Consider the following 25,896-nt stretch of genomic DNA (forward strand, 5'->3'; position numbering starts at 1 on the left):
CAGGATCGCCAGCGTGTGACATAGTTGAGGTGAGACATTGTCTATGCCTGTGATTCTTTTCCACGCTGTATCATAACTAGAAAGTGTGATTTTGAGTCAGAGTAAAATACATAACTAGTACATAAACTCGGCAAAAATGAACAATTTAGTCCACGAATTTGGAAAACGCACACTTAAACCCCTAAACTGGGACTACTGTATCACTTTAGTCCAAAAACAGTTCGGCGAGGCTTAAACACGCCATGTGGCCACCACGTCGGCTTCGGCCTGGACCGTGGGTTGCTACTCGATTTTCTTAAGATTTTTTTTGTAAAATCATCATGCCCGAGCCGCCTGCGAGGGACAAGGTGGCCGCGCCCAGACAGGGATCCTGGGGCCCTGAGAACCACGTCATTGCCGCAGCCGCCTCGCCTAAGATTGCTATCAAGTCCACAACGTTCAATTTTGACGAGATGACGCCGGTGAAGGGGTCGCCAAAGCCGACGTGGCGGTCACGTAGCGTGTTTAAGTCTCGCCGAACCGTTTTTGGACTAAAGTGACACAGTAGTCTCAGTTTAGGGGTTTAAGTGTGAGTTTTTTGAGTTCGTGGACTAAAGTGTTCATTTTTGCCGAGTTCATGGACTAGTGGTGTATCTTACTCTTTGAGTTATCTTTGGAAAATTTAACAGTGTTGCTAATTCTAAGACAGGCAGAAATTGTTCTGAAGCCCTTCTTTCTGTTTAAAAAAATGGTAATACTGCCGACAATGAATTGAAATTGACATGAATGTTTGAGTAGAAGCAGACTTAAACGATCACGATCGTACTTAAAGATTAAGCTGTGCACAGAGTTATTTTTCTTCCTCTAACATTGCAACGCACAAGCACTATACTTGTTTATCTCATTTCTTTCTCTTTTACTCCCTCCGTCACTAATTGTTGCAGGGATGGAGGGAGCATATGCCACCTTTGCTTACTAGGATAAATGCATCGTCACTAGTCGTGTCACTCCTCAGACTCAGAGATGGCAACGAATTGCTAGTGTGTGTATACGACGCGTAAGCTATCTTCATGGAAAACATAGATATACACTCATTAGTCCGTCATGTCAGAGTGATCACATCATTAGTGTGTCAACTTGTCGGGGAGAACAGTTTAGCGCATCACCTTGTAAAACCATGCACTAGAATATCTAGATATTTGAACTGCGACACGACAAATTCCATCAAAAAGGATCAAAACAGATAATCGGCAGTACCAATGTTCCATGGTGTCCTAATGTAAAATGTGCCATCTAAGAATTAAAATATATGCGTGGCATCCTACTCAATGATTTTTTTTTAAAATATAGTACTTCTCCGGTCAGAATTACTTGTCACTAATTATCTGTAATATCAGAAATACGTGGCATCCTACTCACTGATTATAGTACTTGGATGTATCTAGACATGAAGAAAGCCGGGATTACGATAATCCACCGCAATGCCAAACGAAGCCTTAATACGACGCAAGATATTATACAAGGTAAGATCAACGCTTACACCAATATATGTAGGTTATATGTTACAAATTTGATATTCTTGGAAAGGTTTTTAAAATATGAATCCAATGACATAGTTTTTGTAGCACAAAACCCTCAAATCGTTAGTCTAATTGTTGATCAAAGTAAATCTTGAAATGCGTGCATGTCTTTGTGAAAATGAGAAAGTAAGATACCCTTCATCACACGAGCTGACGGTTTCTCGTGGACGGAGATGTATACTTTACCTGACTTTGGATGGCTGACATGTCAGCCATCCAGGTGACGTTACGTCACTGAATCCAGGTCCCTCGCGGACACCCTTCACATGGTCGCTTCGGGAACACTGCATTTTGAAAAAAGAAAAGAAAACGAGACTCAAAAGTCGCAATTTCTTAACGCCGACCAGGCAAAAAAAATCATGGATAAATCTGAAAAAAATATTACACTCTGAAATAAAAAGCTCACGGCGGAGGAAGCGAAGCACGCACCGTCCAAAAAACCCAAATCCAAACAGCACACCACAAAACGGCCGCAGCACACGTCACAGGCGCACCACACCAGCCCACCGTCCCCAAAACCTCCGCCTCTCTCCCTCCCACCACCACCACCATGGACTCCTTCTTCGCCGACGGCGGCTCCGACGAGCTCCAGCGCACGGCGTCCCACCCCTTCGACGACGACTCCACCTCCGCCGCCGCCGCATCCGGCGGCGAAGCCGAAGGGTACTCGTCCTTCGCGGCCGCCGGGTTCTCCTCCTTCATCGACCCGGAGGCCGCCGAGTTCCAGGGGGAGGACGTGGACGAGGAGATCGACGCGGAGTCCGACGGCGGCGGCGTCCCGGTCCCGGTCCGCCACGTCTCCGGGGGTTACTCGCCTTCGCCCTTCCTTCCCGACGACTCGGACGATTTCGGCGGGCCCGTCCTGCCTCCGCCCGCCGAGATGGGCAGGGAGGAAGGCGCCGCCCTCCGCGAGTGGCGCAGGTCTGCACCGTACCGCCCCGCCCCCCGATCCGTTTAATCCCTGTGCCGTTTATTTTTTTGGGGGGATACTCCTGCTTCTGCTGCCGGAGCTAGGGTTCCGTCGCCTTGCAGTTAGATCTAACTATTTTGCGCTGATACCGTGTCGCCGGATGTTCAGTTAATTCAGTAACGCGGAGGTGGTAAACTTAGCAGCGATTTTCGTATAGGAACCCTTGGTTTTCAGTTTGCTGGATTTGGTTAAGGATGGAACTGGAAATTGTCGTTTGGGACTAGGGAGTCGTGAGTAGTGGATTGTGTTCCCTCGTGTGGATTTTATCTCCACTTTTAGCTCGTTGAACTGAATATGCTAGTTGCTGATCATGTGCAGTTGCTGATAGTTCAGGCTTTGGCAGTTTACATAGTTAAGTTGGCATTCTGCTGATTGATGAACTTAGAATAAGTATTTGCATGGTCGTTGTAGCAGGTTGCTGGATGTGCATTCAACTATTCGTATGGTCACCTGTTCAGTTCCTTAAGAGTAACTCAGTGGATTAATTTTTTGGTTGGCGATGACGCAAGTGCACTATTGGGACATACCGTATCATTAAGTATGTTAGGCTTGTGGAACTACCTCATATGTTACTGACCCCGTTGGGTAGTTTGGTGATATCATGCTCAGAACCTCATGTGGATTTGGTGTACATATCATCTCTTTCAGATGCTTATGTCGGTACTTTACATTCTTTTAAATTCAGTTTGCTGTGCCAGATCACAAATCACCTAATAAGCCCCATAAGGAACGTCATGAAACAGGAGGGAACAAAAAGGATCAGTAAGGCATCTAGGGTGCTTGTTTGTGGGCATGCATTATTTGTGCTTCTGGAATGTTTGCGTTTCCTGGCACAATCTTGTATCTGCACCATTTCATGTATTTTTATCTGTTGCATACCTATCACTAACTCAATTTTTTTTTCGTTTATGACGGTAAGATATCAGTTCTAGAATTGATGAAATTGTTTGTGCTGTTTCGTGATTGTGTCAAATTATGCTCTGTATGATCTGGATATTGTGATGTCAGTAGTTATGCTTTCTTTTTGCTGACATGGTCGATTTAGTTATCATAAGGAAACCCAGTAAACTAATTTTGCAAGGTGCTTAGATAATGGCCATGTGATGAGTCCTGGTTTATGTACCCTGATAGCTGGCCTACAACAGCATTCTATAGAATCGAATGGCATCATTCTTTAATTTAATTTTTTGTATGGTGTACATTCTGCTTTGTGTATGAGCTATATGACCTGAACGGTATCACTGGTTTTAGGCGGAATGCTTTAGAGCTCGAGGAAAAAGAAAGAAAGGAGAAGGAGCTGCGGGCCCAGATTATTGCAGAAGCTGAAGAGTTCAAGATAGCTTTCTATGAGAAGAGGATACAGACCTGTGAGACAAATAAGGTCCATAGCAGAGAAAGAGAGAAGGTATTTGGGGGGGGGGGGGGTGTGCATAATTTCCGACTCTTTACTATATCCTGTAAGCAAGTCTACATTGAGCACTGAAGCCTTATGTTGTGCTGCAGATTTTCGTAGAAAACCAGGAGAAATTCCATGCTAGTGCAGACAAGCAGTACTGGAAGTCAATCTCGGAGCTCATCCCACATGAAATTGCTACCATTGAGAAGCGGGGCAAGAAAGATAAGGACAAGAAGCCATCCATTGCTGTCATCCAGGGCCCTAAACCTGGCAAGCCCACCGACCTCTCTCGGATGCGTCAGGTCTTAGTGAAGCTGAAGCATGCTCCACCACCGCACATGCTGCAACCTCCACCAGCGCCTGTTGCTGCAGCTGCCGGCGCTAAGGATGCCGCGAAAGACGGCATGCCAGCCCCAGCAAATGGAACCAAGCAACCGGCAGAGAGCAAAGAAACGCCTACCAATGGCCCCGTGGAGGTGGAGAAGGAGCAGCCTGCAGCGTCAGAATAACCATATGAATAGTCGTTTCTCTTTACAGAAACACCAGAACCTTAACTATGCTTTAGATGGGAACGCCTTTTATTTCCAATACCCAGAGTGTCGTCTATCCTGTAGTGATCTTTTTGTAGAGATTTGCATCAGGATGGCTGCTATGTATCAATCAGCTCTGAACATTCAGCTTAGTGTTACACCAACTGCACTGTTTTACTGTCTTCTCCTGGTCCAGAATCCAGATATTTTGTCTGGATATATCATGATCTTGAATCAAAACTGAGAAGTTAATTGAAATGATCACATGACTCTGGAAAAGCAGATCTACTTTTGAGTTACTTCAAACTGTCCAAACAGGCAGCAATCTTGCATTGCCCTGGCATGAATAGCTAGTCTATTATTTACAAGGTCTAGTTGCCGCATAAGCTGAACGAGTGAAACAACAACAAACCAAAAGAAGACACACTGCACATCTAAATATGTGCCCTCTATGTACCCTCATTCTACAAGTCTACATAATGCGAGTGAACAAAGAAGATCACCCCTCTCCCTAGTGCTTTGTTTCACCTTGGGCTCATCTCAGTCACCGTCTGCGGCACGACCGTGCTGAACATGTCCGATTCCTCTGCCGCCGAGTTCTTGAACCTCGAACCGCTGGACGCCGTTGCCTTGGAATCGGAGCTCTTGTACTCGTTGATGTAGCCTGGCGCCGTTAGCTCGCTCTCGTTGATCCGGATGGGCTTGGAAAGCATCTTCAACACCTGCGGCATCGACGGTCGCCGTGCCGCTGCTGCCTGCGTGCAGAAGAGCGCTACCTTGATGTACCGGATGGCCTCCTCTTCAGGGTAATCCCGAATGTCTGGATCAACTAGTTCTGTGAGGTTCCCTGCTTCGTAGAGCTCCCAAGCCTGTTGTAAATGTTCAGAGTTAGACAGGCATAAATTCAGGGAGACGCTGCAAGCTTAATTCGCCATAGAATCCTAGTAAATTTTTTACTAGACACTGCTGTTATTTTGATTTCTGAAGTCGTATTACATATTTTACTTTGAGGAAGGCATAAGCAGATGGCAAGAAGAAAATGATAGTATGTTTGACCTTCTCTAGAAGAAGCTTATCATCAGCCAGTAGACTCCTTGAACCACTCTTGCCGCTTATGATCTCGATTACAAGGACCCCGAAGCTGTATATGTCTGCTTTCTTGGTTAATTGGCCATGCCATGCATATTCAGGCGCAAGATAACCTCTGCAAGTAACCCAACAATTAGGAGTTACTCCAAGGTAGGATGACAATAACATAACTATGGAGCAAGCCTAGTGGACAAAAAAGTGAAGCTGATAATGGAAGCAACTTTCTGATTAAAAGAACAGCAACACTCACGTTGTTCCAGCTACACGAGTACTGATGTGGGTAATATTATCAGGAAATAATTTGGCCAGACCGAAGTCCCCAATCTTGGGGATGTAATTTTTGTCCATGAGTATATTGCTAGCCTTGATATCTCTGTGTACAATTGGTGATGCGATCTCTTCATGAAGGTACGCAAGACCTCTAGCAACACCAGTGCATATGGCTGATCTTATGCTCCAAGTGAAATTAGCGGGTTCACTGTTAGAACCTATAGAACACAAGGTTAATTATTAAGGCACATAGAAAATATTATTTGTCATGTAGTGACATCATAATAACAGATTCATACCCAAAAGTGCACGGTCAAGGCTGCTGTTTTCTAGATACTCATACACCAAAATTCGATGATCTCCTTCGACGCAACAGCCAATTAATTCAACGAGGTTAGGATGCTTCACATTGCTGATAACATCAATTTCTGTCAAAAATTCTCTGGTGCCCTGTCTGGATTCAGCAGAAAGAACTTTCACCGCAACATCTCGTCTGTTCCTAATGGTTCCCTGAAACATACGTGTACTGATGAGCCATGAAAGAACTTGTAGACTGGAGTAAACAAGTTACAGAGGTCATTACCCACCATGGATTCGCCCTCAATTCCAACACATAGAGATATGAATTTTTTTACCTTATATACCGTCCCAAAGCCACCTCGTCCGACTTTATTGCTGCGGTTGAAGTTGTCTGTTGCTGATCTCAACTCAGAATAAGAGAATAGCCTTATGTTCTTTTCAGCTGAAATGCCTGAAAAACAGTAACATTTGATAAGGATGTTTCATCAATGAAATCACAGATAACATCCCTTTTGTCAAAGGAAAAGAAAGTGTCAAGTTTAAAATCAATAAATGGGCTTCACATTCTGGCTTATTCAGATCTGTATTTAGCTTCTGTTATGGTATTATTACAGCCAAATCTGATTAACTTGTACTAGGGACCATGTGCTTCTAGTTCTACGCTTCATTTTGACTAAATGCATCATAATTCATAACTAGCACAATTTTATCAGCTGGGACGACAACACAACGCAGCAAATTTTGTGACACGAATAGAATTCTTACCGCCAATGCTATGAGAATAAGAATTCTCCTGTTCCCTGGATCTTCTTTTCAGAGGAAAATTCTCCCTGGATCTTGGAATACAACACCAGCTCATATCCTCACTTGGTATGGTAGCCTTGAAATACTCTACATGCAGCGCAGGAATTTATCTTCAGGAGCACCGCACTCTGCAGCAATACATCCCACGGAAACTACTTAAGAGAGTTGTAGACAAAGCTCAGTCAGGCAAAATTGTAAAAAAAAAAAAAGTCAGCAGTTGAGATTAGACACCAAAGGCTGAACTTTTATCACCCGTAAATCCCCAAAGACTGGTTTGGAGCAGTTCAGGGAGTAGCATGAATTCTCAAATCTAGCACTGACAATCAGTAGAGCACAGACTGGAGCTCTACTAAATTACAGTACCCATCTTGGACTTCTTGGTTGCCCCAACCAAACACTCGTATAAAGCACAGAACTTCCCGTGTCCGGGCTGCAACTCCAAGAAACTTTGGGTCCCAGCAACACGGATAATCCAGCCAGCGCAAGTCATCTTTGGCCAGCAACGAGTCATCTTCGGCGGAATCCAGGTTTTTGGGGTTTCCCCTTTGTCTGAAGAACACGGGCAGCGTCGAAGCCGGTACCCGGTAGGCGGTAGCAATCACCACAGGCACACGGCATCGAAACCAAGCAAGCAAGTCTGGCACGCAAAGGGAGGCAGAGCAGAAACCATGGAACAAAAGTCTACAGATAACACTCTATCCTCCCTTCAAAAATACACTCCATGGATTTGAAGCAGAGAAGGATGCAGGAACCAGTAACTAGCAGGGGAGGGCTGCAACTACTTGTTTAGAAGAACACATGGGGGAAGAAGAAGATCAAGAACAAAAGAAAAAACTTGGAGGGATAGGAAGTGCGAAAGAAGACAGTTGGGTACTAGTACTACCTGAAGCAGCCGGCGATTGGTGCCCAGCTGATCTCTCTGCTCTTCTTTCCCGGGTCAGATCGACATGAGAAGAGAAAGAGGACAGGCAGGCGGCGGCGAGCTCGAAGAAGAAGAAGAAGCGAAGAAGGTGGTTGGGGTTCTTCTTGGGATGAATTATGTAGATTTCTGTGGCCGGCAGGTTGGTTCGGAGCAGATTCAGCTCAGCAGCTTGGGTCGAGTAGACGGACACAAGCAATAAAGACGGAACAGCAGCAGAAGAAAGGAAACCAAGAGTAGCACCGAGGAGGCTGGGTATGAGCACGCTGAAATGTCTTTGTCTTTTCAGAGAGGCGCTGAAATTTCTTGTTTTTGGAAGAGAGAGAGAAGAAGACAAAAGAAATGTGTGAAATGGAATTAGTATAAGTAAGAAAAGGAAGGCAAGCAATGAAGGAAGGCAGGCGGGATTGATTAGAAGGAGTCGCCGGTGTGATTATGTCAGTGGTTGGAGTGGAGTGGCTTTGCTTGCTCGCTTTTGACCGGTGCAGGGGTAAGCACGGTTGATTTCGTGGTTAGTTACTTAACCACTCATCCGTCGCATCGCATGTCAAAGCATGATCAAGCAAGCAAGCAGCACCATCCTGAAAATGATTTTGATGCACCCGTCGCTGACTGACAGGCGCCGAAAACGAAACCGATTCTGCTACAGAAACTAGTATATACTTATACTTACAAGGAAAAATGACCGTGCGTTGCAACGGGAGGAAAAAGATCTATGTCATGAAGATTACGCAGTAAATTTGCGTTAGTGCAGTTAAAGGTGTGTCACCAAAATCAGCCCGCCAATTCAGCTGGGCCACTTGATATATGTCGTCTCCACCGCACCCCACTCCACAAAGGTCTTCTAAACCGTTATAGTTAGTATTGACAGATGATTTAAGCTTCATTCTTCTCGCCGGAGAATTTTAGTGTATGGCAGCATATCACTCTTGAAATTTGTGCAATGCAATCTTGTTAATGACATGACCATCTCAAACTATCGGCTTGATGCATATGCAAACCAAATTAATCAGATGCATTTCCACAATCAGGCTTAGAATCCAAGAGTGAATCTGCATTTCCCAAAGATGCTTCTCAAAACAGCAGCATACCAAAATGTGGCTTTCTTTTTGCTATTCGCTGTTTCTTGTTGTTGCTCTCTTGTCTGATGTTTTGTGTATCTTGAGCATTCTGCTCTTGACAAGCTTGTCCTTGTCAAAAACCTTGTAAATTCCAACTCTTATTTATGAAATCGGTGCGAGTCCTGTAACTTCATTCATGCAACCAAATCATGCACCTGAAGCTTAATTTGGTAAATGCTCAAGTACTGCATCTGAAAAATGCTAAATTAAGACAAGAACAGTACTATCCCTAGTAATCCTAGTTAGTTGCACGGAACCTGAAGAAAACTGGACACACACTTAAGACACAGCTAATAATAAAATCGACAATGAATGAATTAATGTTCTTGCAGGCCCTTTGGCAAGAATTTTGATCAACATTAGTTGATAATCTGTTAGGATCAGCATCAGGCGCAGGAGAAGAAATCGTCGTACCCCTCGAGCTGATTCGTAAAACCTGTGATAGATGCAATCACCTGATCAGCAGGCCCTGACAAAGCTGGGGCCACTGATGTTCCAGCAACCAAACCAGACCCTGAAAGAATGTCTTTAATAGTGCCACTAATGCCAAGAAGAAGAAGTGTTTTGGCGGCCAACAGGTATCCACTTGCACACGTTGAGAGAAGACGGATCAAACCCTAAGGATGGCCAATCCAAACTTAACAAGATTTGAAAAAGAACGAAAGTAAACAACAGGGAAGAATAACAAAACATAGTCGTGTATACCGTATATGTCGATGTACTCAGCGGTGTCTGGCCAGCTAAGTTGCTGATGGATACCAAGCTAGCAGCTTGTGCAACCAACCCATGATTGCACAACTCATCCAACTTTTCTGGATAGTAAGCAAAAGCCTCTGCAATGCGTGTTAAACAAACAGAAGCATGCTCTAGAACCTGGAATGTGCATAAACAAAAGTTGAAACAAATGTATGCCCCGGTAGCGATTGCAATTGTTTGACAATAAAAAAAATCATAGGTAGGAGGCTTGGACTTCAAAGGCACCCAGGGGCGGACGCAGGACAAATCGAGTGGGGGCACCTATGTTTAGGGAAATCATGCTAATGTAGTATTAAATGCCTAAATATAACACAAAGTCTAGACAGACTATCATTGTAGTGAACTAACCTTTATTGACAAGTGAGAAAAATGACACTGAGATAGCATAATATGACATCATGTAAATTAATGCGGACTGGAGACAAATTGCAGTTGCTTCCCAAGTAATAGTGTTACCTGTGGAGAGAAAATATGAGTTAAGTAGTACTAGCTATGTAAACAGATTACTAATGACAGTAAACAAAGAAAGGGAATAAGCTACGTTACACTGCATTCTTCCCACGACGATTTTTCATCTCGTGGAATTCATCGACTATCACTTCATTGGTGATTGTGTCTAGCATACCCTTTTCTACAAAGCAAATCAGGCTATGGCTCATATAGTCATCCCCAATTTTGCTCCGCAAAGCATTCTTCACAATCTTCATAGATGAAAAACATCTCTCGATGGTTGCAGTGGCAACAGGAAGAGTAAGTGCTAGTTTCAAAGCCCTGTAGCCCAGATAATAGGAAAGATGCTTCCTTGTATCCACCATCAGTTTAGCTAAATCAACTATGCTTTCCAAGGTAGCAAACCGTGTATCATGGAGTACATTATCTATGTACAGGTCCAGTTCATGCTCAAGAGTCACCATATCCATGTCACTAAAATCATTTGGGTAAAATGTCGCTAATTTCATCAACTTCTCCTTGTCAAAACAGCTAAATAAATCACTCGGGCTCAAAGCAGATATGCATATAAGCAAGTCGGAATTCACCTCATTGAATCTGTCATGGAACTCTTTTCCTAATAGATCCAAAACAGCAAAGTAACAATCTATACGAAAGTGATGCTCATTGTTAATGCCGGTCTTTTGTCTTGGCTTGCTTGGATTCACATATTCTTTTTCCATGTCCAACACGGAAATGTCATGCTTATTGCAGAAACAGTATACCTTGTTCAAAAGAGAATCCCAGCCCTCATCAGTTTTAAGCTTTTCCAACTCTCGCTTGGTGGATTCCACATCTGAAACTGCATTCAAAATGTCTTTGTCCTTTCTCTGTAATGTTTTTGACAGCCCATTTGTCAAAACTAAAATCATCATCATCATATGTAAACAGAATACAAATTCAAATGACTGAAAATATTTTAATAGGCCATTAGCTTGCCGTCTCTTAATTCCATCGGTGCCATCTTCCTGAACATATTCTAGAACTTTAACAACTGAAGGAAACATCTTTGACAAGCCCACCAATGTTTTATAATAAGAGTTCCATCGAGTGTCACCTGGTCTTTGAAGAGCAAGTTCTTGGTTCAGTCTGGTTCCTGTAGCAATATCTCCACTTCCAATTGCTTTCCTCACTTCTTCTTGGTGACTCTCTCGAAGTATGTCCTTTCTTTTGCAAGATGAACCAACCACAGTCAACAAAAGTGATATCATATCAAAGAAATCCCCAACGTCATTTTTTAAGCTTATGAGCAAAACAATGTGTATAATATGCAGAGCTGTTCTCTCTCAAAATTTTAACTTTCAAATCATTAAATTCACCTGACATGTTACTTGCGCCATCATAACCTTGGCCTCTCACTTGGTTTAGACTCAAACCAAATTTTGCAAGTATAAAATCAATGGAAGACTTGAGATAAGAGGCTGTTGTCTCCTCTACATGAGCAACACCAACGAAACTTTCATTTAATACTCCACTTTTATTGACATATCGAAGAACCACTGCCATTTGTTCTTTGTCCAAAACATCTCGACACTCATCAACCAACAAGCTGAACACACCACCATTGCCAATTTCTTCCCTTATAATGTCCAATATTTTTCTTGCAAAGCACTCTGTAATATCTTTTTGAATTGATGGAGACAACATTTGATTATTATGGGGAGCATTCTTAAATGCCTTGGCAATAACATCACTCTATTTGATACTATAATCCATCATCTCTCGATAATTTCCTTTATTTTCAGACTCCTTTGATTCATCATGTCCATGAAAAGGTTGTCCCTGATGCAGCAAGTACCGGGAAACATCAATTGCAGCATTTAAACGAATGAGATGCTCATTTTTCTCAATTTGGCTCTGTTTATGCAAAGCTGCAGGGATTGACTGATCCTTTTTCATTAGATCCTCACAACCTTTGAGTGCCCTGTTATGAAAACTATTACGGTCACCAACATGAGTCACCAATCGCTCTGTCTTATTCCATGAGTTGAACCCATCTACTACAAATGCATCATGACCATGGTGATTGTCTTTGATGCTGTTCCTAAACAAATAGCAGCAAAAACAAAAGGCTTTTTTCTCATTGGGGTCGTACTCTAGCCAATTAGCATACTTCTCATACCAATCTGGATTGAAGCGCCTCATCTTCTTATTTTTGCCAAATGGGGTATATGCAAACTCACAATCACGAGGCTGAAAAGGTCCCCAACATAAGTACTTCCTCCTTATCTCTTCCTGCTGATTGGGGTGATAATCTGACATCCTCTTCCTTTTACTTGGATCTCTCGGAAGCTTGTTTAAGTCAATTAGTTCAGGCACTCCAGAATTCCTTTTCAAAAATGTTTCCATTATCTCCCTGCCAAATAAATAAAACATTTACTATAAATGACCATCTAATAGATTCTGCAGACAAGAAAAGAAATCTGTAAAATAGATTGATGACAACCGATAACCTTGATTTGGGGACAACTGACGGAAGAAATTGGGGACAACGTGAGCAGCCGGCGCCTGGCAATTAGCTTGGCGCCTCCGCCCTCCGGTGATGGGCGTCGCCGTGTCGGGCGATTGGCCTGGCGGCGTTTATGGCTTTGTTTCGTATACGAACCGTCGTACCACGAAGTCGAAGCGTCAGCCGTCAGGCAGAGAAGAAGCAGCGAAACGCATGTTGGTATACACATGCACGTACCTAGCTGGATTGTCCATGGGCCGTGAGTCAGGTCCAATTTGTGCAAATAGGCAACAGGGAGAGATGGACTGGGGGCATACGTATTACTTGACTGGGGGCATACGAAGCAGGGAACGGAACACCTATAAGGGAAACGAAAAATTGACTGGGGGCCTGGGACCCCAATCACGTCAACGTGCGTCCGCCCCTGAAGGCACCTTAGAGTCATGGTGGTGTAGGAGATTAGCGAGCAAGGGTACAGCTTCCATGACAAACTCAGATGCATCAGATAGCAGTTTCCTGCAAATATTAGCAGCAGTAGACAATGCTATTCTCTAGAAGCATGTCCACCAAGGAGACAAATATTAGCAGCAGTAGCCGATGGGAGGACGTCGACGAGGTTGGAGAGGGCGTGGGCAGCAAGCAGCATGACATCAGGCTGGCGCCGCCAGCAGCCTCCTCACAGCCGAGCAGTCCGACAAGCAAGGGCACAAAGGCGTCGACCTGGAAGGCGGCAAGCGAGTCCTCGGTGCCGATGGAGATGGAGAGCATCTCGCAGAGCTGCATGAGGGAGCTGAGCTGACGTGGGTCGTCGCCCTCGGCCTGCAGGCCGGCAAGGATCCTCTTGAGCTGGGCGGAGTTGGTGGAGGGGGATGCGGGGGCTGCTGCAGTGGCGGAGCCCGACGTCCAAACACTGCTTTGGTTTGCCGCCGCCGGCCGAGGCGCCGTCTCATCTTCTGCCCGGCCATGAATGCCCTCCAGTGAGGCCACGAACTTGTCCACGTCCTTGTCGGCTTCAACAGGGGAACTTCTTGTCCTGCAAGACCGTGAAGAAGCGGCGCCCCAGCACCGCGCTTGCGCCGGCCCACTCGATGTGGAGATTGGGGAGGGATTCTCGCCGAAGCTCGTGGCGCTGCTGCAGGAAGCGAAGAAGATGCCGCCGCCAACGGCGATGGTAGGATCCCTCAACGCCGCCAACGAAGATACCACCTGCGCGTCTCCTCTTCTTCCCTGCACTGCTACGCCCGCCCAACGCCGCCTGTTAGGCCCGCCGCCATCGGGAGACGAGAGAACCGGGCGGAGATGGATCGGGAGAGTCTGGGGAGATCGATCCGAAGGAGATTGGATTCGGGGAGAGATGGATCGGTAGATGCTAGGCGAGAGGGACGGGGAGAGAGAGACAGAAGGGGAAGGGAGGAACAGAGGGGATTTTTTTTCACGAAGGGGTACGTGCCGGGACGTGGGGAAGAAGGGGTGCTTGACAGACGACGAAAACGCGTGGTGAAGGAAACGGTCCGAAGGAGTACAGGACGGGATGTGAGGTAGAAGGGGTGCTTGACAAACGACGAAAACGTGTGGTGAAGAGAACGATGCGTATTTATCAGATAGGCATAGATTGTATAGGAACACTGGCTAGCATAGTACTATTAGTCGTGATTAGTTTTTAATACGGTATCTGTATCCCGGCCGTATTACGAAGCTTAATAATAGTACAGTAGTAGTATAAATCGAGATTGTGTGACCAGGTTGTTGCGTTGTGCTGATGCACGCACATACACGCCCTGTACGTATCGCGAGTCGCCTCTAGGATGCTTGCTGCATGGCGTGTCCGTATGTGTGCGTGGGCATGGGGAGCCGGTCGTATACTAACCTTGTCCGACCGCGTGAGTGCGTGGCTCCATCTCTATTCTACGAACGCCTAGGGAGGGGATTTTTGGGAACTTGCGGCAGCAGGTCAGCTGAAGACGGAGCCAAGGACATCGACCAGGGAGCAGGTCAGCTGAAGACGGAGCCAAGGACATCGACCAGGTTCTTCTTTTCTTCAGTCATACTTCCTCCGTTTCACAAAGGTAAGAGTATATTATTTCGTTAAGACGAATTTTTGATCAAAAATTACTCTATTAATATGTAAGTTATATGAAACAAAACCATAATCATTAGCAAGAACTTTTAAATACGAATCCATTGATATAAATTTCATGTATAAAAAAACACATATCAATAGAGTTTTTATTGGTCAAGGTCTTGTTTTAACGAAACAAAATACGCGAATATTTGTGAAATGAAGGGAGTAATTCATAAAGCGTCGTACGGACGCATACTTAATTAATTATACTTCTTCCGATCCTAAATTTTGGTCATGGTTTTTTAATATAAATTCATAAAGCGTCCTTATGTAATTTCGTGTAGGGGAGTCATCCATGTAAGTGTTTGCCTTCTCTTTCTCTCGTTTTTCTTTTCTGCCGAATTCATGGAGGTTCTTTTCAGACGCCCGCTAGCCTCCGGCTGGCTGATCTGCCGCTAGGGTACTTTGATTCGTGGCAGAAGAAACCCAACGGGTCATCCATCAATCCATCCATACTCCATCAGTCAGTCAGGTCAACCCACGGAATATGGGTGCGTTATTTTCGATTTTTAGAACCGCTTTTCCCTGCAAGCTGCTCTCATCTAGCATCTTGGAGAAAGCTGCATCACAAATTTAGTTAGATTTTCAAAATAGTTTAGACCAAACTAGTTTGGTAGTCTAATCAAATTTAGGTGACGACCTCTTCAAGAAGCTGGGGAAGGACAGCTTCTTTGAGAAGCCGGTCCAGTAAGCCGAAAAGAAATGGCACTATGTCCGTCCGTCCATGCGTTTTGTCTGGTGGCTTTGCGTCCGACGCAGCTGTTGTACACTGGTTCCCGATTTCTGTTTTACACGCCGGCCGGCCGTGTGGAAACCGCAGCTAGCCGCTTCCTTTTCCGACCGAAAGGGATCCACGAATGGAACTCCATCCATCCATCCATCCATCCATCGATATGTGTTACGGTTCGACGCGACCGGACAGCGAGTTTCACACGCCTTTCACCGCAGCAATCTGTCCGCTGGCGACTTTGCTTTACATACACAATTAACCAGCATTTTTCGTTATCGACCATCTGACTCGTCCATACGTTTTCCAAACTAAAAAACATACTTCTTCCGTCCAACAAACGAGTGAGCAGTTGTTTTGCATACACAATTTACCAGCATTTATCGTTGTCGACGATGACTCGTCCATACTTTTTTCAAAACTAAAAACATATTCCGTCCAACAAACGAGGAGAGAGCAGTTGTTTTGCGATTATGCAACTGAGCAGCAGACAATTCGAATGTGACGATTATTATTTGCTTTTGTTTTTGCACGCAGTTGCTATCGAGTTAGCGTCAAATGCATTTTTAATACTTTTCGCCGTCGTTAGTTAGCTGTGTGCGTCCAGCTACAAGTCCCTGCTGCATGTGTTGTTTGGTTCCTTCCCATCAATCGCCCTCCGTATATACGAGTGCTTCTCCCATCATTAAGTACGGGCACTGCTATATGTATATAGTGGGGTATACACTTACACAGGATATCTTCATGGTCAAAATTTCACGGCGGCGTGCTGGAACTAGCACGAGGAATAATAACGCTAGCCTAGATACGGTACAATGTTCCGACTTAATTGCAAAAGCTGACTTCAGGAGGTGTTTTATTTTTATTTTTCTCTTCAAAGAAATGTCTTCGCTATCAGTACTGTGTTACCATGATTGGAGAATGTCTACATGCTGTGAATTTAATATTTTCATGGTGCAATTAATGGGGTGTTACCATGACATAGTTAACCTTCTTGTACATGTGAATTTTGTTACTCTACTAAGAATGTCTACATGTGATTTTTTTTACTAAGAATGTCTAATGTGAAAAAATTACTAAGAACATCAAGTTCACTAAGAATGTCTACATGTAATTTTTTTTTACTTTGGGACTACATCAAGTGCTTAATTACTTTGGTTAGTTAACTTGAAGATTCTACTGCTTTTTTTCATATGTCATGTACTAGAAAGGAGCTTGGTTAATTAACTAACTAACTGACTAACTAATTATCTTGTCGATCACGACGTGCGGAAAGGTCTGGTGTAAACTTGTCTGAAGGCAACATATACTCCGTTCGTCGATGAGTAGCTTCCAGTGTCTTAATTTGCGCACAACACAAGTGACATGGGCCACATGGCAATCCTTTCTGCCATACTGAAGTGCTATAGCAACGGGCACATTCGATGATGCTTCAGTTTCCAGACTTTCAGTGTCGCAGAAACCAAAAGATGAAAAGAGTGATGGACATTCGTCCAACTCAGCAGCTGCTAGCATCCCTGCCCCATGGGTACGTCGTTGACTTCGTTGTAAACTCTCCAACTTCCCTTCCTGTGAGAGCTACGGGTAGTAGATATTCCCAAATCCTGGTGTGTGTGTGTGTGTGTCTCCCTGCTAATTCCCCAAACATCTGGCCACCGTTCAGAGTAGGGATTTCTGTCTTTCGTTTTGGGAGGGGATGTTTTTCTTGACACGTGGTTGGTTGGCCTTGGAACCCATTGCAAAGATGTCATGCAAGTCAGGCATAGGCGTGTATGGTCAGTTACTATCACAGCACTAGCTAGATAAAATGGATTATTCTGCTAGATCTCTCTCAAGTCTTAACTGAACTTTGGAAACAAACATCAGGTGTCAGCGCCCATGCAATAACTTTCTCTGCTTAGTCGCGTCGCACAACAGACTAAATTTTTTAATCTTTCTTTCTGGGTTTTCAGAGAAAACGCCACAATTTCCTTGTCTGGTCAAGTAAACGGCTTCCTTTGTTTACCGGTTGTTACAGCGGTGCGGGTGAAACCGAGACAGGAGAGTTGGTGGCGGAAGAAAGCCAAAATGCGATGGAGAGTTATAGATCAGATGCTCGTAATATATTTTGCTGTAAATATGCACTAAGTGTATAGTTTGAACTCGTAGAACTAGGCAACGCAAGCCCGACGACCATTTCTCACGTGTAGAAGCATTCTCCCATCATTTGGCAGGCGATCGACAGATTATTGCTAGACAGACAATTCGCCAGGCAAATTTCTGTTGATTCACGCGTTGACATGTAGGCACACACATATCCGTAGCATCTTGGTCAGCCAGCCTAGCTAGTTTCTGAAATCAAACAATTAACGAACATAGGCAGGCCACGAACGATCAACATTTACGCACGTTAGATGATGCGGCTCGTTTTTGGGCTTACGTTTGCTTCCTGCCGGTGAACTGAAGAACAGGTCAAGCGTCAAACAAAATGGTCTGAAAAAACCGGCGCGCGATCTCCTGCTACATATACTAATCTTTCTTTAACAAATCTGTCTACGCATCGACGTAATCTAATCCTACTATTAATTGGACTTTGCAACGCAGGGAGGGTCTCTGGTGGAAGCGTGGAACGACTCTTTGTTGGTCTTTCACACGACAGGAGCAAGCAAGCAAAGCAATGCAGACTCATCAAGCAAATCCATCGGAAGGGAAGGAAGACGACGATGAACATCGTCTATGATGGGCCTGGGCCAGAAGCGGGCCGAAACGGCGCGGGCGTGGCCCATCCGTGTAGATGGTCGGTCAACCCAACCGTTCGCAATCTGCGTCACGGGCCAGACAGAGGTAAGAAGAGGCGAGTGGCAGAATGTGGCCGTAGGATCCACTGGCACCTTCCTCCCGTACGTGATGTAGCTCCGACATCTTTTGTTTTGAACGGTCGACTCTCCAAACTTCAGACTTCAGAAAGAAATAATTTGACCAGCTGACAATCCATTGCCATGCCAATATTTTTTGTGAGTAAGGAGTATGTATGCACCACATCTTGTGAGAAGGAATCTGTAACAAGAGATGAATGAATAACAGTAAAATCTTGCCTGCAAATTCAGCATAATATCCCAATTACCTCTTCTACCTCGAACAGGACCTGAAAGTTCCCTGCAGTCTACAGTATCGCCAAAATACGAGACGAACCTAAGATTTGAGCAAGCACGCAGTCAACAGTAAGGCTGTGAACCGAAACCTTCTCAGCGGCAGAAGAACCAAGACACAAAAACGGCAGACGGTTAAACCTAGACCTACTGCTAGATAACAGCGTCAATCAGCATGCAGCTTAAGCTAGTTACGGGTTGCACCGGGCTCCTCCACCTTGCGGATGCAGACCTCGACGACACGGTCGGCCTCGTTGCCCGGAAGCTTGTCGGGGATCATCAGGAACACGTCGGCGCCCTCGCCGATGCCGTACCGCAGCGAGGTGTTCCACACGGTGGACGAAATCTGCAGCCGGTGACGCCCCCCACCTGCCTCTGCCGTCGCCGGCAACTTGAGCTCGTAGGTGAGCTCCTGCTTGCAGGCGTTGTCGGGGCGGATGCAGACCATGGAGAGCGCGGAGCCGCAGGCCTCACGGGAGGCGATGATGTGGAAGAGCTCGCCGTAGTCGTCGCAGCGGAAGACGGTCTCCGGCGCGAGAGCCGCGTGGATCTGGAAGCTCTCGCCGTAGCGGAACGGCACCACGTCCCAGCTGTGGACGGCGGCGAGGTGGGACTGGAGCGCGTAGGTCGGGCCGGCGAAGCCGCAGCGTGGCGCCGGGCAGAAGCAAGGCTCGTGGTGGCAGGCGCGCTCGTGGGCGCGCATCTCGCGCTGCGGCAGGAACTCCTCGCACCCGAACTCCTGGTTGCGGCACGCGAAGCTGATCGTGGCCACGAAGCCCTCCACGGCGCGGCTGCGCGCCACGGGCTCCGTGCAGCGGCTGCACCGGCCGGCCCCGATCTCGCGCCGGCACCTCGAGCACGTCAGGTGCCCCGCCGAGCACTGCACGAAGGATCGATGGATGCTTTGTCAAAACTCAAAACAGAGTATATTGTTCGAGATGCTTTGTCAAAACTCAAAACTCAAACGAAGTGCCGAGCACTGCACGTCAGGTGAAGATGCTCACCTCGTAGACCCGCGAGGAGAGCATGCGGCGGCAGGCCCGGCAGGTGAAGAGCTGGTCGTAGTCGCCGATGCAGACGCTGTACTCGCCGGCGCCGCGCCCTTGCTCGCCTCTCTCCCTGTACGAATGTGGCCTCCAGACTTGCCCCCCATTCCCGTCGGCCTCTTCTTCTGACGCGCTCTGGCTATCGCGGCTGCGGCTGCGGCTGTAGCGGTCGCGGCTCCGGCTACGGCTCTGGCTGCGGGCGGGCGGAACCGGCGAGCGAGAGGGCGAGCGGGAAGGGGACCGCGCCGGGGAACGCGACTGGGAGCGCGGGGAGGACGGCGAGGGCGAAGGAAGACCGCCGCTCCTCGGCTGCTTGGCGGAGGGGCTGAGGCCGTCGTCCGCCGCGGAGTCCGATGGCATCCAGACGCGCTTCGCTCCGATTCCGCTGGTGCTCATCTCAGGCGCCACGCCGTACCGGATTACGTTCTCCTGCGGATCGTGCACGCAAAACAAAAAACCCCGTCAGAATCCCATCACATCACATCCATGAATCGAGGGGAGGAAGCCACCGGTGAAGGACGTCACCTTACCAGGGCTTGAAGACGACGGATCTGGCGGCGGCGGCGGCGTAGGCGCGTGGGAGGGGCTTTGGAGCGGAGAAGGAAGGGGGTCACCGAGGCGAGGTGCGGCGAGCGAGAGAGGAGTTGGGGGAGAACGGCGAGCGTTGGAGTGGCGGGAGATTTACCACTCCCCGGGGCGGGGCGGGGCGGCGCGGCTGTAGGACACTTGGGGAAGAAGTAGAACGGCCAAGTTTTTGGGGATTCGTTTTTTGAGGGAACCAAGGGTTCTTCTTCTGTTGCATTTTATAGCAGGAGTACCAAGGAATGGGAGTAACTCGAGGCCCATGCTAGCGCGTGACCAAATGGATAATCGCCCACGAAGGCCTGACACAAAATGTCAGAAAACAAAATCCTGACCAATGTACTTGAAACAATTTCCTCTCAACATGAAAATCGATTTGCAGATCAAATGTTTGGAAAGACACCAAATCCACTGGAAAAACTACAGGCTTCAGCAAGCAATATTCAAAACCATGAAAGCATGCCAATTTTTTGGGAGATTTTCATGTTTGTTTCTGTTTCCAGAGCTTATTAAGTGACATTCTATTACATGTGCTTTTTAGGTATAAATACATTCATATTAAAACAAATTTGAGTCACTTAATATGAGAGTGAGGAAGCAGCAAAACAATCATTTGACGATGCAGCTTCTCAAGTACAGGTAAGGCGGATTACTATTACTACGTAGAGTATCCAGAAGTCACCTAATTTAACCTTTGTTTATTTTCGTGTGTCGAGGTACGAATGTTTCGTTCAGTAGATAGAACAAGCATCAGAAATTCTGCATACATTGCTGTCTATCTAGAGTGTCTGTAATGTATCCTTAATCGCATAAACATGAGAGTAGAAGAGCTACAATATCAGTACAAGTAAACAAATTAGTGCCGTGACCATTGGCATTCAGAGATGGGCATCAGTCAAATGTCCCTCAGTAGTTAGCTTGTTGTGCCAACTGTTCCTTGAGAACTCCTGCCATTTCCATAACTAAATGGTGCCCCGCACGTTGTTGCGGAAATTTTTAGTTAGCATACGTGAGTGAAATTGAGTAGCAACGAAAGAGTATTCAAAATTAAAAATACATATGAAATTGTATGATAGATTCTTTGCTTAGTGAGGATAGCTATAAAAAATAGCATGCATGTGCAAAAAATATGAGTTCTCCACTAAATTGGTGTGAAAATATTAATGACATGCATGATGATGTGGCATGTTTACATGTGGAGAGAAATCAAGTAGTGGGATGCTCCTACTTAGATATAGAAGATTACCTGCTCCCATGCTGTAACCCACTGACATTACATATCAAGAAAGCAAGAGAGAGAGAGAAATTGCCCTAGAGAATCATCTGGTACAAGCATTTGTGAATCAGAATCAATAATTGGTGCTGGCATGCAGAAATGCACCACATTGCAAGGGCAGATCAAAAGGAAGCTGCTGATCTCCAAAGCTTATCTGAATTTACTCTATCAAATCAAACAAACATGTGCTACATATAGCTGACAGTTCCTGCAGTGACGTGCACAAGACCTATATATGTATTGCCGCCAGTTCAGTGATCCAGGAGCACCAACAATTCCTATCTCAACCAATAACGAAATCCATGGAAGACTAAGCAAACCAACATGAAGTTCAGTTTACCTCGGCATTGGGCAATGAACTGAAATCTACTAGCAGAAGAAACTCAACTCGCGACCGATAAGGCACTAATCCTAAAACCAGAGAGTATCACCATCAATCTACCTATCTAGGGCATGAAATCTATGCACCGGTGTCCTCCTTACGGACGCACACCTCGACGACGTAGTCATTCATGGCGCATAGCAGGTCCTTGGGGACCAACAGGAACACCTTGTCCTTCTCCCCCAGCCCTTTCCGCAGCGACGTCCTCCGCACCACGGACTGTAATTGCAGCTGGTGCTGTCCCCTGACGTTCCCTGGTGGTGCCTTCAGCTCGTACGTGAACTCCTGCTCGCGGGCATTATCGCAGCGGAGGCAAATCATGGACATGGCGATTCCGCGACCCTCACCAACGCTGTCGATGAGGAAGAGCTCACTGTCATCCTTACTGTGATAGATTGTCGATTTGTGGGCAGAGGCTATGAAGCTCTCGCCGTATCGGAACTTGATCACGCGCCAGTGGTGGAAGCCAGTGAGGTGGGCCTCGACAGCGTTTGTCGGGCCGGCAAAGCCACAGCGATCCACGGGGCAGTAGCAGGGCTCGTGGCGGCAGGATTGCTCATGCACGTGAACCTCGTGTTGCGGGAGGAAGGTCGTGCAGCCGTACTCTTTGTTGCGGCAGGAGAAGCTGATGCGGCCGAGGAACTCCTCGACGATGCGGTTGCGCGCATACCCATTGCTCGCGCCACAGCTGCTGCACCGGTTGTCCCCGAATTCGATGTGGCACCTTGAACAGGTGACATGGGAGAAAGGACACTGCAGGGCATGAAACACACACATCAGGAACACATCGAGTTGTTATTAATCACACAGGTTACGAATACGCGCTATGAATTGCAAGCGAACCTCACCTGGTAGACCGGCGGGGTGAGCAAGCGGTGGCAGGACCGGCAGGTGAAGAGGCGGTCGTAGTCATCGATGCGGACGCTGAACTCGCCGCCATGGCCTCGCTCGCCCGACTGTCTGCACGAGTGCGGCCTCCAGACAGCCCGCCCTTGCGCGTCGTTCCCATCCGACCCGCGGCTGCGGCTAAGGCTGCGATCTTCGCCGTCGGCATCGTCGTAGCTGCGCGGCCTCCGCGACCACGAGCGGCAGGGAGACGGCGAGGGCGAGCGGTACGGCGAGGGCGACGGCGAGGACGACCGGCGGTATGGCGAGGGCGACCGCGAACTCTCCGTGTCCGTCGGCGACGACCGCATGCGCTTCACCGATCTCATCTCCATCCCCCCTCCGCCTACGTTCCTGCAGATCGAGCACGATAAAGCCTTCCATCACGATCTTGACCAGCAAAACAAGATGACAACAACAAAACGTAGACCTTCTAATTCCACCGCGACCATCAAAACCTTCTAATTCTACGGCGTCCATTGAAGAGATCACTCCAAACCCTTACTTGCGCTTGCAGATCCGGCTGCGGCGGCGATGGCAAGGCGGGAGGGCCTGGCTTCCAACGGTGGCCGACGAAGGCTGGTGTGGCGGGCGGAAGGGGCGCGAGCCGCCACCCTCGCTCGCCGGCGGCGCGGAATCGGGGAAGAGACGAGAGGGGATCGCGATTTGGGGGAAGAAGGGGCAGCAGCAAGGAGGAAGGAGGGCTTTTTGGTCCTGGTCGGTTAACGGCAATGCCGGATGCAGCCCACCTCTACAATACTCGGCCTTGGCCCATTTGGTCCATACCATTCGTTTTTTGTTTTTGTTTTTTGACTTATCTTCTCAGGTTCTTTTGTTAAGCACATTTCTGCCGTGTGCTATTACGGTGCAGCAATTGTTCGTCAAAAATAAATAACTAAACCAATACTGAGCACCAATGGAACAAGCAAAGTATTCCAATACGGAGGTAAGCTACAGGGCACCAAACACTTCCAATACTGAGCTACAAGCAAGCAAGCGAAGCCTTGTTATTCGTCGGCCATATCAGATCAGAATGTACACCACTGCAAACAGAGAAAACAAAAAAAAAACACAACAGGAAAGAAAATGAAGCTCCAAACACAGACGCTACTGTCGCCGTCGCCGGGGACGGCAAGCTAGCCGTGGCTTGCGAGTGAGAGAGAGATCAGAAGATTCAGACGGCGGCGTCACTCGTCCCAGGCGGCGGCCCAGTTGGCGTTGCTCCCGACGCGGGGCATGCTCGCCCCAACCTTGGCAAACGCATCCACCTTGAAGTTCGCTCCACACATCATCCCTTCGCTGTCCACCCTGGGCATCGCCATGAGCCGGTTCATGGGGTGCTCGAAGCTCTTGAGCCCGCCCTCGCTGTGGAACATACAGCCCGCCGGGAACGGCGCGTAGGACCTGCCGCAGCCGGCCTTGGCGGCGTCCCGGTCGTCGCAGATGACCACGGAGCCGTCCCCCGCCACGCCCCAGTGCAGCGGCACGCCGCCGTCGGTGCTCTGCGCCGCGAACACGGCGCCGGCGGCGCCCGTGGTGGCGGCGGGTTTGGTGTCGAAGAGGACGAAGGCGAAGGAGCCCGAGAGGTCCTTGAGGACCTGGTCGGCGGGGTAAGGGCCCCTGTCGCGGAGCGTGCGGTAGGCCTCGGTGACGAGGAGGGCTTCGTTGGTGGTGCGGCCGGAGATGCCGTACTGCCGCGCCAGGCTGCTCAGGTTGTCCAGGTGGCCCGTGAAGACGCAGTAGATCCCGTCCAGCCCGCAGAACATCCTGCATAGAGAGGAACGAAATTTGAGATCTCGAGAGAGGAAGAGGAAGAGGCATTCGATTTGATTTGGGGGATTTTGGGGTACCTTTGGGGGGTGGAGGAGACGCAGGCGAGGGCGGCGCCGCCGGCGAAGGAGACGGAGAAGGCGGCGGAAGGGTGGGCGGAGTGGAAGTCGCGGAGGATCTCGTCGGGGTTCTTGCTGGGCTTCTGAGCTGCGGCGCGCGGGCTGTGGAGCTCCTGCGGCGCGTGCGCCACCTGCTTCTGGAAGATGGCCAACATATTTCCTGGATTGCTGCTCCTGATCAAGTCCTGAGCTGCTAATGTGGAGAATCGGAAGTCTAAACGAGACGAACGAAGCAATGGAACGGAATGGAGCTTTGGATTGAGATGTTCGTTGGTTTTTATAGGGGGCGAGCTTGGAGTGGTAGTTTAGGATTGCACGAAACGAAAGGAGATTTGGAAGCAAGCGTGCGAGGCAGTCAGTGCCGATCATGTGAAGGAAGTAAGGTAGCTGGATTTGGAAATTGGAATAGATAAGATCATCCGTCAGGAGCTGTCAGTAGCTGACGGTGATGTGACACCGGTACTAGTAGACCAGTGGGTGGTAGTATTAATTAACTAAGATTAACTAATCAGCCGGCGATTCCCGGCTATCCATGTGCAAGCTGCCGCACGCGTTTCGCTGAGCATACTAGTGAATTGTTACACCTTAATTTTTTGACACGAGGCAACGACACGTTTCAGTTTTTTTTTTCCTCCGAGTATCTTCAGCTGAAATTAGTGAAGAGTAGCTCGGCTGGTGCTATTCTGCGTGTTCACGTGGTCCATCAGAAACCATTCACGATAGTATCGTCTTGTAGCTGCAGATAGCTGGATAATTTTCGTTTCTCCACCCTCAAGGTGGGAATTAGAGAGAGGTAGAGCTAACACTAGCGGTCGAGATAATCGCAAAAACACCGCAGATACACTGTCTTGTCTTGGCTTTGTCCGTGACTCCGTGGGCGCCATCCATCCGCCGTTAGTATTTGGGAAGCGGCAGCCGGTTTACTTCACGTGGTTCACTGGCACCTGTCACACCTGTCTGTGTGCTTGAGAGGTGGGCCACCGGCCGCTGACAGGTCTGGCCCGATGGCGCGTGCGCTTGGTGGGGCCCACGGGGGCCCGTGATCCGAGAAGGGATAAGGCCGGCACGACGGCATGGTCGCTGAGACCACGTCACGGTGCGTTGGACTGACTCTGCAGGGGATAAGGCAAAACGTACGACGTACTACTGTAATTAGTTACAGCCTGCAGGCAGGCGTGTCCGTTCCGTCCCCGCCGTTGCGGCAAAC

General features: G+C 47.7%; 5 protein-coding genes across 6 annotated transcripts; 1 reads left to right on the plus strand and 4 right to left on the minus strand.

Moving 5' to 3' along the window:
* The first annotated feature begins 1,986 nt into the window (after positions 1-1,986).
* LOC100825998 (clathrin light chain 1) lies at positions 1,987-4,713 on the plus strand. Its single transcript, XM_003580782.4, has 3 exons — positions 1,987-2,480; positions 3,781-3,934; positions 4,033-4,713. Exons 1-3 carry the CDS (start codon positions 2,110-2,112, stop codon positions 4,432-4,434), a joined length of 927 nt encoding a protein of 308 aa, XP_003580830.1. The 5' UTR covers positions 1,987-2,109; the 3' UTR covers positions 4,435-4,713.
* Positions 4,693-8,170, minus strand: LOC100826311 (cold-responsive protein kinase 1). The gene is made up of 7 exons (XM_003580783.4): positions 7,802-8,170; positions 6,880-7,046; positions 6,450-6,565; positions 6,114-6,324; positions 5,795-6,032; positions 5,512-5,659; positions 4,693-5,324 (listed from the first exon to the last, which is right to left on the minus strand). The coding sequence occupies exons 2-7, from the start codon at positions 6,971-6,973 to the stop codon at positions 4,980-4,982; spliced, it is 1,152 nt and encodes a 383-aa protein (XP_003580831.1). The 5' UTR covers positions 6,974-7,046; positions 7,802-8,170; the 3' UTR covers positions 4,693-4,979.
* Positions 8,171-18,529: 10,359 nt separating this feature from the next.
* On the minus strand, positions 18,530-20,906 carry LOC100842702 (putative E3 ubiquitin-protein ligase SINA-like 9). 2 transcript variants are annotated; one of them, XM_010242315.2, is made up of 3 exons: positions 20,206-20,906; positions 19,634-20,104; positions 18,530-19,509 (listed from the first exon to the last, which is right to left on the minus strand). In XM_010242315.2, the coding sequence occupies exons 2-3, from the start codon at positions 20,069-20,071 to the stop codon at positions 18,817-18,819; spliced, it is 1,131 nt and encodes a 376-aa protein (XP_010240617.1). In that variant the 5' UTR covers positions 20,072-20,104; positions 20,206-20,906; the 3' UTR covers positions 18,530-18,816. The 2 variants fall into 2 exon arrangements, with proteins under 2 accessions (XP_010240617.1, XP_024311280.1); XM_024455512.1 differs by having other exon boundaries at positions 20,201-20,906.
* A 751-nt stretch (positions 20,907-21,657) lies between these two features.
* LOC100843005 (putative E3 ubiquitin-protein ligase SINA-like 6) lies at positions 21,658-23,535 on the minus strand. Its single transcript, XM_003579439.3, has 3 exons — positions 23,306-23,535; positions 22,764-23,154; positions 21,658-22,668 (listed from the first exon to the last, which is right to left on the minus strand). Exons 2-3 carry the CDS (start codon positions 23,133-23,135, stop codon positions 21,994-21,996), a joined length of 1,047 nt encoding a protein of 348 aa, XP_003579487.1. The 5' UTR covers positions 23,136-23,154; positions 23,306-23,535; the 3' UTR covers positions 21,658-21,993.
* Positions 23,536-23,707: 172 nt separating this feature from the next.
* Positions 23,708-24,988, minus strand: LOC100826937 (stem-specific protein TSJT1). Its single transcript, XM_024456012.1, has 2 exons — positions 24,651-24,988; positions 23,708-24,567 (listed from the first exon to the last, which is right to left on the minus strand). Exons 1-2 carry the CDS (start codon positions 24,842-24,844, stop codon positions 23,988-23,990), a joined length of 774 nt encoding a protein of 257 aa, XP_024311780.1. The 5' UTR covers positions 24,845-24,988; the 3' UTR covers positions 23,708-23,987.
* Between the last annotated feature and the right edge of the window lie 908 nt (positions 24,989-25,896).

The sequence above is a fragment of the Brachypodium distachyon genome, chromosome 5 (assembly GCF_000005505.3).
Source record: "Brachypodium distachyon strain Bd21 chromosome 5, Brachypodium_distachyon_v3.0, whole genome shotgun sequence".
Taxonomy (NCBI): Eukaryota; Viridiplantae; Streptophyta; class Magnoliopsida; order Poales; family Poaceae; genus Brachypodium; species Brachypodium distachyon.

Excerpts from the sequence above, each read along its gene's own strand:
- LOC100826311 (XM_003580783.4), bottom strand. The coding sequence starts at position 6,973 with ATGAGCTGGTGTTGTATTCCAAGATCCAGGGAGAATTTTCCTCTGAAA. Across the intron at positions 6,033-6,113 it reads CCTTGACCGTGCACTTTTGG|GTTCTAACAGTGAACCCGCT; the intron begins GTATGAATCTGT and ends TGTGTTCTATAG. Across the intron at positions 5,660-5,794 it reads ACTCGTGTAGCTGGAACAAC|AGGTTATCTTGCGCCTGAAT; the intron begins GTGAGTGTTGCT and ends GGTTACTTGCAG.
- LOC100826937 (XM_024456012.1), bottom strand. The coding sequence starts at position 24,844 with ATGTTGGCCATCTTCCAGAAGCAGGTGGCGCACGCGCCGCAGGAGCTC. Across the intron at positions 24,568-24,650 it reads GTCTCCTCCACCCCCCAAAG|GATGTTCTGCGGGCTGGACG; the intron begins GTACCCCAAAAT and ends CTCTCTATGCAG.
- LOC100843005 (XM_003579439.3), bottom strand. The coding sequence starts at position 23,135 with ATGGAGATGAGATCGGTGAAGCGCATGCGGTCGTCGCCGACGGACACG. Across the intron at positions 22,669-22,763 it reads TCACCCCGCCGGTCTACCAG|TGTCCTTTCTCCCATGTCAC; the intron begins GTGAGGTTCGCT and ends CATGCCCTGCAG.
- LOC100842702 (XM_010242315.2), bottom strand. The coding sequence starts at position 20,071 with ATGAGCACCAGCGGAATCGGAGCGAAGCGCGTCTGGATGCCATCGGAC. Across the intron at positions 19,510-19,633 it reads TCTCCTCGCGGGTCTACGAG|TGCTCGGCGGGGCACCTGAC; the intron begins GTGAGCATCTTC and ends TCCTTCGTGCAG.
- LOC100825998 (XM_003580782.4), top strand. The coding sequence starts at position 2,110 with ATGGACTCCTTCTTCGCCGACGGCGGCTCCGACGAGCTCCAGCGCACG. Across the intron at positions 2,481-3,780 it reads GCCCTCCGCGAGTGGCGCAG|GCGGAATGCTTTAGAGCTCG; the intron begins GTCTGCACCGTA and ends CACTGGTTTTAG. Across the intron at positions 3,935-4,032 it reads ATAGCAGAGAAAGAGAGAAG|ATTTTCGTAGAAAACCAGGA; the intron begins GTATTTGGGGGG and ends GTTGTGCTGCAG.